General features: G+C 37.5%; 1 protein-coding gene across 1 annotated transcript in view; it reads right to left on the bottom strand.

Annotated features, from left to right (window-relative positions):
* Nucleotides 1-13,749, bottom strand: part of RNGTT (RNA guanylyltransferase and 5'-phosphatase) — a 2,413,358-nt gene that overhangs the window by 1,345,208 nt on the left and 1,054,401 nt on the right. The window contains exon 9 of the mRNA XM_044066976.1: nt 4,434-4,569. Within this exon, the coding sequence (XP_043922911.1) occupies nt 4,434-4,569 (136 nt within the window). The remainder of the gene's footprint in view (nt 1-4,433; nt 4,570-13,749) is intronic.

The raw sequence follows: 13,749 nt of genomic DNA on the forward strand, positions 1-13,749 counted from the left end.
ACGACAAGATGAAGTATGTGCAGGACTTAAAAAGAATTCTGTTACACTAGCTTTTGAATATAAATATGGATAGTAAGACACAAGCAGTGAATATTTTTAGTCTCTTTAATTTTACATACAGGTCAGGCATATTTTTACCAACCAGAGGAAGTGTATAGGATTATAGGAAGTTGCTAGGCTAATGGCCCTGGGGCCCCTTACAATCCTAGCCAAGGTCTACCCTTATTTCCACGATCAGCACCAATTGCCCCTGTCCAAGAGGGACACAGGTGGAAACCCCAGAGTGAATTTACAGTTACCCATCCAATCGTCCAGACTGCGGTTAAGACGGCCAATGAGGTGCTCTGTTTCACATGAAGTGGGAGTCCGTTCCAAAGGTGTGGTAAGCTCTGGGAGACAAATCTGTCCCTCATGCACATTCTATTAAAGTCACATACCAGGTTAAGGTCTTTAGAGCGAGTAACCCGTATACTGTTTGACTTGCGGATATGCAGCATATCCAATAAAGCAAGGTAAAAAATTGCCTTATATGCAAGGAAGAGATTGCCTCTGAGTAGTCTGCATGAAACACAATAAACTGACAGTGATTTTAGACAATCCACATAGGACTGATACTGAAGACCTTGAATTTTCCTTGTGAGGAACCTTTGTGGTCTCTCCAATTGCTGCAAATGCTTGGAAAGGTACACACCAAAAGGGCCGGTGTACTCAATTATTGGCCTGATCAGGGAAGAGTACAGTAAGGTTGTAACTTCTTTTTTTTCCTGGATGCAATGCCCTTACTTTAAGGCCATGACTTTGGCAGCAATCATTTGTTTGTGTAAGAACCTCTTGTAGGATGCTGACATTGTTTAGAAATTCTATGACCACTCCCAGTTTGCAGTCATCAGCAAACTTTGTCAGCCACAGACCTTTAGTTTTAACTTGTACTTCGGAGAAATAGAGTCCAAACAGTAAAGGTCCCAGGACTGATCCCTATAGAACACCACTCGTTACAGGTCTGCTGTTGTTTGTTTATTTATTTTATTTTACATTTGTTAACCGGGAAATTCCGACTGGACCAGGTCCATTTTCAGCAGAAGTCCAGGGAAAAAAGCTCCGGCATCAAGTTATACAAATACAGTACATCCAGCATAATATACAAAACAGGTTACATCATGTATGCTGAGCATAGTAATATAACAAGAAATTAATAAAGCACTCCAGGTAAAAGAAGATATAGGACATAGGTAAAAGACAATGTCAGTTACAGTACATCCAGCATACTACACAAAACAGGTTTCATCATGTATGCTGAGCATAGTAATATAACAAGAAATTAATAAAACAGTTCAGGTAAAAGAAGATATAGAAGATAGGTAAAAAGACAATGTTAGTTGTACATTGGTAAGAGAAGAAAATATATCAAGTACGATTCTACAGTTAAAAGTACCGTTTCAGATGACCAAGCCTACAGGGGATCAGAAATCCAGTATGTGATCAGAGAGGAGTTTGGGGAGTTAATAGCAGTGTGGGTAAGGTTATGTGATACAAGGAGGAGGTGGATTCCCCTATTTTGACTATATGGGTTCTTTCAGTGAGCCAGTTAGCGAACCATCTAATGATATATGGGTTCATACCTTGCTGGGTAAGTTTGCTAATGATGTCTGAGCGGCGGATAGTGTCAAAAGCCTTGGTTAAGTCTAGGTAGGCTGTATGGACAGATTCCCCCTCGTCCACAGCCTTGGTGACTGTCTCAAAGAAGTCCACCAGGTTTAACAGGCATGATTTCCCTTTGACAAATCCAAACTGAGTAGGGTCAAGTGTTTGGAGATTGCATACAACTTTGCTGATAAGACCCATGATGATTCACTCCATGGCCTTGCAGATAAGGCTAGTCAGGCTAATAGGTCTATAGTTCCCAGGGCCAGTGGAAGCACCACTTTTGTGCAAGGGGATAATGGTGGCCATTTTCCATTCAGCCAGGATGAAGCCCTGCTTAGATTATGATTGAAAAGAGTACAAGGCAGTGTTGCTTTTTCTTGTCTGAGCCCATGTGGGACGTGACCTGGGAAGTTATCAGGTCCCATAGATGCTGTGTTTTTGGCCTTAGAGAGGGTGTTTATGACCTGCTCTTTTTTAGTTGGGGATGGTAATTAATAAAGAGTTAAAGGAATGTATAAGGGAAGGATGCAACCAAACCGGCTTTCAGTGTTAGACAAATTAACATGTGTACAGTGCATGAAAAAATGTTACTATTGTTTGTTTTCTTTTACATTAATGCATGTGTACCTGTGTCACTGTTTTAGCTGTGATTCAATAAAGATACTTATTTAAAAAAATAAATACTCAACCTGCTTGCCTCTTTCTAAGCCTTAAAAAAATTACATAATCTACCTGAAAAACCTTAATCAGACTTCAGAATAGCCCAAGAAAAAGCAAAACAGATAGGGAAACATGGGATGTATCACACTCATTCCCTATTTCTGCAATACACCTCCCTAAACAGGATTTCGCCTGGAACCCCATATGCCTAAAGAAACATGGACATATATTCCACCTACATCCTTTCAGTTAATTAATGCAACTTTATCAAGGTCACACACTTTGTGATAAAAGTACCCCACAAGAGTACAGGTGGTTAGCACCATTATTTTAATAAAACAAATATAAATGCAATGCTACAGTCTTAAATAGTGACATAAATTACAATAAAAAAGTATTAATGTGATTTCAAGAAATGGCAAGAAGCACACCACCATCAATGGGTAGTGTGCAAAACAATAAAAAAAAAAATCTTCTAAAGACTCCCTCTTTTTAACTTTCACACTCCTACATTTATTAACATATGGCAAACAAGCAATCCTGACAACTTTTAAAAATTCCATTTAAGGACACACCTATGTACTCCGTCTTATGAAAAGTTAAAGAGCTGGGCAGAAAGATTCTAACTACGATCACATTACAGGTGGGGCATTCTGCTATGACTTACTCTTGCTGCCTATTCAGGATGCCACATTAGCAACAACTATATCAGTTCACAAACGCCAATGCAGACACATTAAAATAATCCATGCCCATATGTGCTGGCTGTAGAACATGGTCTCCACTAAACGACTGCAAAGCAGTACAAACCTCTCTTGCACCCCTCCCAGAAAGGAAGGCTATCTCTGTTCACTCAACTGTCTCACTTCCACCAAACTAGATTTCAGCATGTATGATCCTTGTCAAAACGGAGTCACCAGCAATACAAATGCAAAAGTTGCCTTTATCAGCTCACTGGCCACATGAAACTTTTATCTGATGGTAGGAAAACATAACTATTACAAGGACAAGCTCTTATCAACGGCATTTAGACATTTCTCTTCTGCATAAGGTGGATAACTTAATAGCTTCACCCATATATAAAACATTCAATGGACTGGTAAATATAAGACTGAGGATTCCACTTACTCGGGACGTACAAGTAATGCTGGTATAAAACAGAAGCAATCCACAAAGGAAGAAATGAATAGTGTGACAGATGCATGACAATACACAGTGCTGAGAGACTGTTAAAGCAAGAAGTTATTGAGGAGTTCCAAGCAAATGTACCTTTCCATCAGGACCACATCCTTTAAGCACAGAAAAAGCTAGGAATTGCAGTAAAGCAATCCGGTTTTGGGAAAAACTACTGACAGGAACTAATTTCTTCAATGCAGTTATAGCACTTTAGCAATTCACAAAAATTATACAGAAATATAAAAACTCCCTTTTACAACAGTAAACTTTGCAGATGTGGACAACTTGGAAAAAAATGCATGCACATGTGTACATTTTAAGAGCATCAAAGCTAGTCTGCAATAACCAATTCTGACGGCTTAAAAAGACAACTCTGTGAAGTAGACATTTTGGCCCTTAACACAACCAAATGGTTGGAGTTCATTTGGTGGCCTAGGTGCTGGAATGTGAATATGCAACTAATGGGAATTTAACCACTATGAACATAGGCTATTGGCAGAGTCCCACAGCAAAATCTACAACTGAAGGAAGCCCTAAGATGGCAAGACATTCCTAGAAATTTGAGAGAGTATAAGCCCACTAAAGATTGTTATGTGCATTCTAGTTGGAACTACAGGTATATAGAAATTCACACTCTATATGGAACTATACACCAGGCAGTGCATCATGTTTCCCAGGCAACAAAGGGGGTGTTAAGAGCAAGCAAAAAACTCTGCCATCCTACAGCAGATGACTGCCATGATTCTTGGCTTTTCTTTCTCTCTCTCTTGCGTTCCTAGGATGCTGGAGTTTGGAAAGAATGAAAGGGTCAACTGGAGAGAGAGGTGACAGTCACAAAAGGGATGAGAGACTAAAAATTACAAATTTGATTGCTATGCACAATGCAACAAAACATAAAAGCAAGAGTAGTAACATACGCACAAAAAAACAAAGGCAAGTTACTGTTGCCTTACCCCATCCAGCAAGGTGTTTGTAAGATGAACATGAAGATCCTTCCGAAAAGGGAACTCCAGATTGTCCACACGAAAAACAGAGTTATCTCGATCAATCATATATACCTCATTTTTTTTATTGATCAGCATCATGTATCTAGAGAGGCAAAATAAAATAATGAAGACAATAATGCTCATTACACCAGAAATGCACTACAACACATTTTAATATGTTCTTATTAATCAATCTACAAGGGGATGGACCTACAGCAGGCTTCCTTCTCCCCACCAATTACAATCCACTACTTCTGAAGGAACATCTTACTATCAGGATGTGTGCACTTGGTGTCAACACACCCTGTGATATTACACATTGACTACATTAGTGAAAATAGAATAAAAGCCTTCTTGTTTGTGTCCACCAGTAACATGAAGGTTAAAACTGAAGTGCAAAGGTTGCAAGTCAAGCAGGAAAAAAAGGACAGAAGTAAATACCTGTAAATTGTTGTGTTACCATTGTTTTCTCTCTCTGTTTTAGTGTTTATTTTCCTCAGGATGCAGTTATAATGACAATTTACCTGGAATACAGCTTCAAATACTGGCTAAATGGTGAAACTGGACCCAGAGAAGTTTGAATACGAGTCTCATCAGAGAGAATGTGACTATCAGCAGGAAAACATGCCTTCTTACATGCAGATTTTACTAAAAAGGTTATAAAAGGAAAAGTTACAAAATGGTGAAATGCCTGAATCAGGACAAACGATGGATTGCTAGCTGTTGATCTGCTAAATTCCTTGATGTCGGTGGTGCAACAGGTAGCACACCCACCTCTTGTGCAGAAAGCTGTGGGTTTTATTCCCCTCACCAGGCAGATCGATTGGGGACACTGCAGTGCAGTTTAAGGTGGGTCCTGCACTCCCAGATGTGTTCTCCTTCAGATGAAATGTTAAATCAAGGTCCTGTCTACCTGAGATGGTGGCAGCTCAGATGAAGGTCAAAGATACCACAGCACCTATCGAAAAGAGTACGGGAATTTCCCTGATTCCCTGGCCAAATTTCCCATAGTAGTATAAATATCACAATAGATCTCCCCTGAAAAGAGGCCAACAGAGTAGTGGGACTAATTCAGTCAACAAAGGAAAGATAGATAAATAAAGTGTTAATCATAGATACTGCTCTCTGCTACTGTCTTGTTAAATAAATGCATTCTTTATGTTTTAAGAAGATGCCAGAGTGATTTTTCATTACTTTTAATCTTTCCATTGACAAGCCAGCCAAGAGTACATGGGAGAGGTTTCCAAAAAGTATGAGGACAGCAGAAGAATTGGTGCCATATGTAAGCTCCAAGCACCTCTATTCAAACCTAAATCTTTGGCAAAAAAGTGGATCCATGTAATATCACCCAAAAATAAGCAAACAAAACCTCCTCGAAGGTACCTTTGCTTCCACAGAGAGAGGTACGAGATGAATGAACTGTGCCAGGTTAAGGTTTGGAGACAGGCACAGCTAGCTCAGATTAAGTTCCAAAACTGCACAAGCGCAAGTTCTCAGTCTGAACATTATATTTATTTTAGTACTAGAATCAAGTGGATAAAAATAAATAAATAAAATAAAAAGCCAGACCAAAATTAGATCAGAACATCCCTTTACAGGAGAAAGTGCAGCTTTTAATTACAGTAATGGAAAGGTCTGATAAAAGATGAACAAAGAGAATTTGATAGAAGGGAGCTTATCTTCAATAATCAACCGGCTAAAATGCAGCTGTTGTATAAATTACTGCATGCTTAAGATATACGGGTTCAATAAACAAAGGGAAGCTAAAAACAGTGGTCACAGAAAAAGAATGTAATCAAGTCCTATTTGACATTGATGGCAGTGTAAAGAAGCTGATAATGGGCTTTAACTGGGTCCATAATCACTGATGGCAGCATAAAGAACCTAATGCACTTTAACAGGGTCTGTAACCACTGATGGCAGTGTAAAGAAGCTGATAATAGATTTTAACAGGGTCCACAATCACAGAAACAGAAAAAGGTGAAAAAAAGCTGGATGCATTACATGAAATGGAGGATAAGCTGACAAACTTTAAGGCATTATTATATTATTATTATTAGATCATCAAGCAAACTACTACTAGAAGTCACCAACAGCTACAATAGCTTTGGAGATGCACTATATAGTAGTTCAGTGGCTAAAAATTGGAACTCTGCCCCCACTAGCATTCAAAACACATCATCCAAAGCCTCCTTTAAAGACCTCATCAGGCAACATCTCAAGAAAAGTTGGCAGTGCCATGATTGCTACTCAGGCTAGTGAAAGTGGATAAGATATACATACTAAATCTAGAGTACTTGATAATAGTTTTCAATCTTACTCACAAACACTGGCTAATCTACAATGTATGTATTGTACCTGTGTACTATGTATGTATTCTACCTATGTTCCAAATTTCAGCTGTACACCACAAATCTATTAAGTACCTTTATTCTTAAAATTAATATTTTTTTTGTTTGTTCTCTCCACTATAACTGTTGATGTGCCGCATACCACTGTAAAAACATGTCTCTTGTAATTTGTGTGTATACTGATCATGTCTAAATAACTAAATGTGTCTGTAGTTTTTCTTTGTGGAGCTTTTCTCCCCGGGCCTCTGCTGAAAAAGGGCCTTTTCGGCTCAGTCAGACACCCCCGGTTAACAAATGTAAAATAAAATAAATAAATATACATAACAGACAGATGAAAGGCAGTGCAATGAGCTCAAAAGACTCCATTTGTACACTGTCACAAGACAACAGAGGGTACCTTTCAAGCAAAACTCAAATGTTAAACTAATGCAAAACTGCTACTGGCATCACATGGAGCAAATCTAAAAGAGATTAAAACCACAGTGGGACTGGGCGAAATCTTCTTTCTAAAATATAATGAAATTTAAGGAATAGGTAAACAGTATGCCAAAGGAAGATGATGCTGAAATAGTCACCTGGTATCATGGTTTTCCACCTAAAACAATAGGAATGAAAGTGAAGTTTATTATGAAACAGATTCTCGTGGGTATCCATTCGACTGATCTCAATCTGTTCAGAGAAAGAAAGTTTTAGATGGTTGGTTATGGTGCTTAGTGCACAAGAACTAAACTGTGTGGAAGAAATGGACAAGATAATGACAGAACAGTTTGTTCATAAGATTCCAAGGCTGCAAGGAGACGTCAAGCTTCAGGACTATGAAAAAGATGAGGATAGCAGGCATGCTATTTGCCTGATAACGGATAAAACGGCTTTCCCAACCAGAAAAAGAGGAGCATATTATGAAGGTCTTTGCACTATCACAGAAACAAGAGAAGAAGAAAGGTAGTAGAAAAATTAAAATGGCATAGTTTAAACATAGTAAACACATGGTTAATGAGCCAAAACAAAAGGAGGTTAACACCAAGGTTTCTAGGCTTCCACTGCAAAAGGAACATTGTTCAAAAAACGTACCTAGGATGGCATGCTGGAGGGTTAAATAAAAGGCTGCTATTAGTATTACCAGGAAAACAAATACTTGATCCTAAGCTGAAACAAGCTTACTGGGCATATAATCATCAGAAGCAAATATGCATAAAAAAAGAAGCACTATGACAATTTTGAAGACAAAAACGGATGAAGGTTCAAGTACAAGACAGCTTTTTGTTCGACCTCTGTGCAGAATTGAAGTAATCTGACTGCTGTGTAATGACATCTGATGGAAACAGATTGTCAGAATCTGATGCAAAGTCATTAACAGTTCAGAATACTAATTCTCAGCACCATAAGAGAAAAGTGGAACACAAACTTTACACTCCTCTACAGAAACACCTTGAGGAACTGTAAATACATGATGATTAATCGATGTAGACAGCCATCAGCTCTAACCACGAAGAAGCTGAGGGAACAAGACAGACTGCAATTGATGATAAAGAAGATAATGCAGTTAGCTCTGATCTTCCCAGTTCAGACTGATGGGGTGACTGATGTTCCAGCTCACCTGTCTTTCTGAGCCCCATTGCTCCTGGGGAAAGCTGGCAAATCTACTCAAGCGAGTAGGTAGAGTAATGACCTTCAAAGAACTTTTGAAAACAGCTGTATCTACTACCATATGTTAAGTTACCTCTTAAAGCAAAAGCGGATGCGATTATATTAATTGGATTTGATGGTTCATAATCTTTTGATGCTGGGTTTTCAAGGTGAGTTGATGGCCATCATGAAAAGGGAGTGAGATGCCAGTTTTGTATAACTGCACATTCCTCCTTAACCATCCTAACCAATCACTTGTCGAGAGAAATGGGGGTTGCAGTGAATGTGGTGGTTCAGTTTTTTAACATCCTTATTTAATCATCACATTTTAATTTGCGACACAAGTTCACATATTTCACAACAAAACAAAAAGAAAACATTAACTGTGTCTGTTATTATCACTGTGAAAATGTATGTTTTCATTTTAGCAGTTTTAAATCACTCCAACATTTCATAAATTACTCGATTTCTGCACTCCCTTAAACCTCACTCTTCTTCCTGAGCAATATTCTGTTTGTCCTAAAAGCATCATTTTTGTTTATAAAATTTGCTCCTTTCCTTTTCTAAAGATCCCACATCCAGTTCTTTTAACGCCTTTGTAATATTCAAAACTTCCACTATGGTTAGTTCAGATTCTAATTTTCATTATCTAGTAACTGCTTTTTTGCCAATCAACAGCATTGCATTCAATAAGGCCCCACTATGTCTAGGCAATTCAGATCCTATATTCCAGATCAAAACAACAATTTACTTAGTTACTACAATTTGTTACCCAAACATTTCTGTTAAAGTAGTCTATATGGAATTTTTAAAATCTGCCAACTCAACAGATTCACAAAATGGAGAAACAGATCTTCTGGTGGGACCATCAAACTTGTGTATGTGTACTATGTTGCAGTTCAGTACTAGTGCAACTTCAAATGAGGGTCTAAACAAGAAAAAATACAATACCTAATGTCAAAGGCTGAGTTAAAAACTGACTGAGGTATAGAGTGTGAAATGGTTCAAGCTGAAGACAAGAAGGATGGGAAGAGGGCAAGAGTTAAGTGGAATAAACTGATCCTCCCCACAGAACATAGTGGTTTAGAACTGACTAATTTGCAAGAATACTTTAGAATTATGCAGTTAAGGCACGTATATATAATGCAAGCAGAAGGCCATATAAATCAAAGTGGAAAAGGATGATGATGAAACAGGAAGGAAGTTCAAGAAACAGGGAAAGCGAATATGATTCTGGATGCAGATTCTTAAGGAAAACAAGCACCATACAGAATATAATATTCAATGGACATGAGAAAGGAGCTTTCTGATGGGTTCTTGTGCAGAAGCAACCTGGCTGTTGGACAGCGACACCTGATGGAAACATTTTGCCAGAATCCGATGTAGATCCACTAACAGTTCAGAATTCTATGTACTTCACAGGAGACTTGTACTAAAAGGGATGATTGCAAGTAGAGGAATATAAAATAGGCAAGAGGGGGGTGAAATTACTGGAGAAAGAACTAAGGTACTGTGAGTAAATAACTAGAGAGGGAAAGATAATAGAGTGGGATGAGGCTAAACCATAAGTTTGGACTTAAGGGTTTTGACTGCCTACCCTACCAGTGACTGCCAGCGTATATGAAGAGAGAAAAGGATAGGGGGGGGGGGAGGGTGCTAATCGAAAGAACGTCTCTGGAAGAGTTTTTAATCAAGTCTAGAACAGAATTTGCTGTAAAGATTTGGCAAAGTACTTTGTCAGAAATGTTGAGGGACCAGATAGCTGTAAATAATGAAATTCTGCCACTAATGATGTGTCAACTGTTTTACGTTTACTAATTTAGCAGTAAATTGAAATTATCTTCATACTCCATATACATAGTCTATTATCCAATGTTTGTTCCAGAGCAGCTTTCATTTGATTCTATTTAAACCATATTTTTGATGCATTTTATTATACATGCAATTTTGGCATCACTATCTTATTTGTACTATTTGTTTTATTGTGTTTGCTTTATTGTACTTCTCTGTTTAAATATAAATTGCTGTTTTGTTTTTGTATGGAGCTTTTCTCCTTGGGTGTCCGTTGAAAACGGGCTTCTAGCCCAGCTGGACATTTACCCGGTAATCAAATGTAAAATAAATAAATAAAAATAAATTATTCTTTTGTGCTAGGGCACAAGAATCTGAACTGCCTTTACATAGTAAGGCCTTATTAAGTTTAATTACACTGGCTGCCAAAAAAAAGCAATTACTAGAAAACTGAAATTAAAATCTAAACCACCTGCAAACTGAAGTACTGAATACTGCTAAGGAGATAAATGAACTAGAGGTGGGACCTTTACAAAAGGAAAGGAGCCAATTACATAGAAAAGAATGGAATTTGTGGGAATATGTGAATAATAATGTTCAATAGGAGGAGCGAGGTTTAAGGGAAGGCAGAACTTGACTTGAGAAATTTATATAAAGTTGGGATAAATACTGGTTTAAAATAAAGAAAATATGTAGCATGTAATGCATGTATTTGGCAAATGTTAATAATGTTTTATTTTCTATCTTTTTTAATTTCTCCAAATCTTTTTGGTTTTTAATACCATGACGGGAACAGACCCCATTCCTAAGTTAACGTATGATTAAAGTTCATGAAATTAGTATTGCTTCAGTCTCTGATATTAGCCAAAAGTGCTCTTCACAGCACCGGGAATGTGCCCTGTAATGACTCCTTCTGCAATTCATATGGAATTACATGTACTGGTAACATATCTAAGTACAACTGTAAATTCTTTTATACAAGACCCGTTATTACTATTGGAACTGTCTGGGTATCCTTCTTCCACACTGCCCTCATTTCTGCCTGCAAATCCTGGTATTTTATGACTTTGTGTCTCTGTATGTAAGACACTGTAGCCACCGGGTGTAGCAATTTCGGTGATCAATGCTACTTTTGTCTTCTTTTTATGGACTACTATATCTGGTTTTCTAGCATCTTTTTTTTGAACTGTTGGTAATCAGTGATCCCATGTGATATAAACCATCACTGTATAATGCTTTGTGGCTCATGTTTCCAGTGTATTTCAGCTACCTCAATATTATGTTTGCACAATCTCCAGTGCAACAGTCTTGCCACGTTATTATGCCTTTCAGTATACACTCCTTATGCCATTAATATATTACAACGAACAACAAGATGTGCAACTGTTTCCAATTCTGTTTTACAAAACCTAAATTTGTCTCTTTCTCCCAAATGTTCAATGGACTTTGTAAGCCAACAAGTTCATAGTCCACTATCTTGGGCCGCCAACATTAACTTTTTGTCTTTTGGTTTAAATTCACCTCTCATTAACCATTCTAGTGTTGGATCCTGATCAACATGAGGTTGTTCCAAGAGTTTTCTATACTTGCAACTATATTTATGCATTTTCCACATTTCTTGCCTTCTCATCTGATCCTTCACCTTATATTCTTCTTTTGTTTTGAGGCACATTCAGTTGCTGCCTGATTTTTATCTACTTCTGGTTTGATTTCCATTCCCACTTGACTCCGATATGCTTCTGCTAAAATACACAGGGAAGTGATCTTAGACTTATTCTCCTCATGTTTCAAAACTTTCAATACATTTGGGTCTTGTGAGGTCAGCAGGTATGTGTACAGTCCCACAACTGCAGATCTATACATGTAATCAAGTTCACAGAGGCCCATACTTCTTTAACAGGAATACATAGTCTTGGTATGCACAGACTTTTATAAATCATTTCATGAGCATGAAGCATCCTTGTTTTCCTGTCCAACACCTTTTGGGGCCAGTCAATCAATCCAAAACTGCAAGTTAGGACAGGAAGAGCAAATTGGTTTATAGCTTGGACTTTGTTCCTAGATGTCAACGCTGTTTTCAGTAGTAATTTTAGTCTTCTAAAATATTCTTAAGTTTTATTCACATTTGTTCATATGTTACTGTTGATCCTTCATCAATTCCCAAATATTTATATACTTCCACTTGCTCAAGTTCAATTATATCATGTTCCTGTCCCAAACTGATGTTTTCTTGGTGCTGCAGCTTTCCTGCTTTAAAGGTTGCTTTTGCACATTTATCAAGACCAAATGACATTCTTTTATCATCTAAAAAAAGTTCTTGGAGTTGTGCTTTCAGTTCCTCATCTGATGAACTATACAGCTTTAAATCATATACAAAAAGATAAGACATCCATACACTTTGTTTTCCGAGAGCCAAATTGAAGCCATGACCAAATCTGTTAAGTAGACAGTTTAATGGATTAAGGGCAAGACAAAAGAGCAGTGGTGACAGAGTCATCCTGGAATATTCCCCTTTGAATTTTATCCCTGGAATAATAATATTCTTTATCATGGCTTAACTGCAAAGTGGTTTCCCACTGTTTCATGGCGTTGTAATGTAATCGATTAGTGTAGAATGTATCTTATACATTTTAAGCACTCTTTTATCCATGAATGCGGGATACTGTCAAATGCTTTTCTAATAGTCTATCCATGCCATACTTAAGAGTCTTCCCTTTTTTACAATTCTCCATCATTAGATTTTTCTCTTTTTTACAGTTCTCCATTATGATTTTAACAACAAATGATCCTTTATTCCATATGACTTTCTTTTATTACCCTTTTGCTCTATTGCCATGATGAGTTTTCTTCTAAAAGACTATGAAATCTGTTGGCATCAGTTCCGGTGTAGAGTTTTATACATTGTTGGAAGGCAGGGTGTTGGTCTATAGGTTTTAGGATAGCTTGCAGGTTAGGAGTATTGTTTTTCTTGTTGTTAACCAGGTTAGTGTCTATTCAGGGTGCGCATATGAACAGTTCTTACTCATGCGTAATTCTTCATGTAAAGATGATAATACTTTCAGCCAAATGTTAGGAACTGCATCTAAGCCTGAGGTTTTCCAATTAGGAGCTTTTCTTAATTGTTTCAATCTCTCTGGACATTACTTCATCCTATTTCATATCCTGTACATTTGAACTTCTTATTCTTTCTTTTACTTCTTCTATCCATTTAGCATTTTTGTTATCTTTCACAGGATCTTCATAGAGCTCTCGAAAATGTATCTAGTTCTTCTTTTTTTGCGTGGTGTTTCAATTCCTTTTGCCTTGTTTCCCAATTCTCTACAAAACCTTTTTGAATGATCAATAAATTACTTATTTTGCACTTTTCCTTTATATTTATCTGCATATCTTCTAAGTATTTCTGCCTGTGCTGACAGTTTTAGTTTATCATCTACAACAGTGCATGATAGATCCTGATCTGTTCTGATACTGCGCATTGCTTTTATCATGTCTATCTTTGAGCATTTTTATCTATT

This window comes from Protopterus annectens, chromosome 1.part0 (assembly GCF_019279795.1).
Source record: "Protopterus annectens isolate FY-2018-M chromosome 1.part0, PAN1.0, whole genome shotgun sequence".
NCBI lineage: Eukaryota > Metazoa > Chordata > Ceratodontiformes > Protopteridae > Protopterus > Protopterus annectens.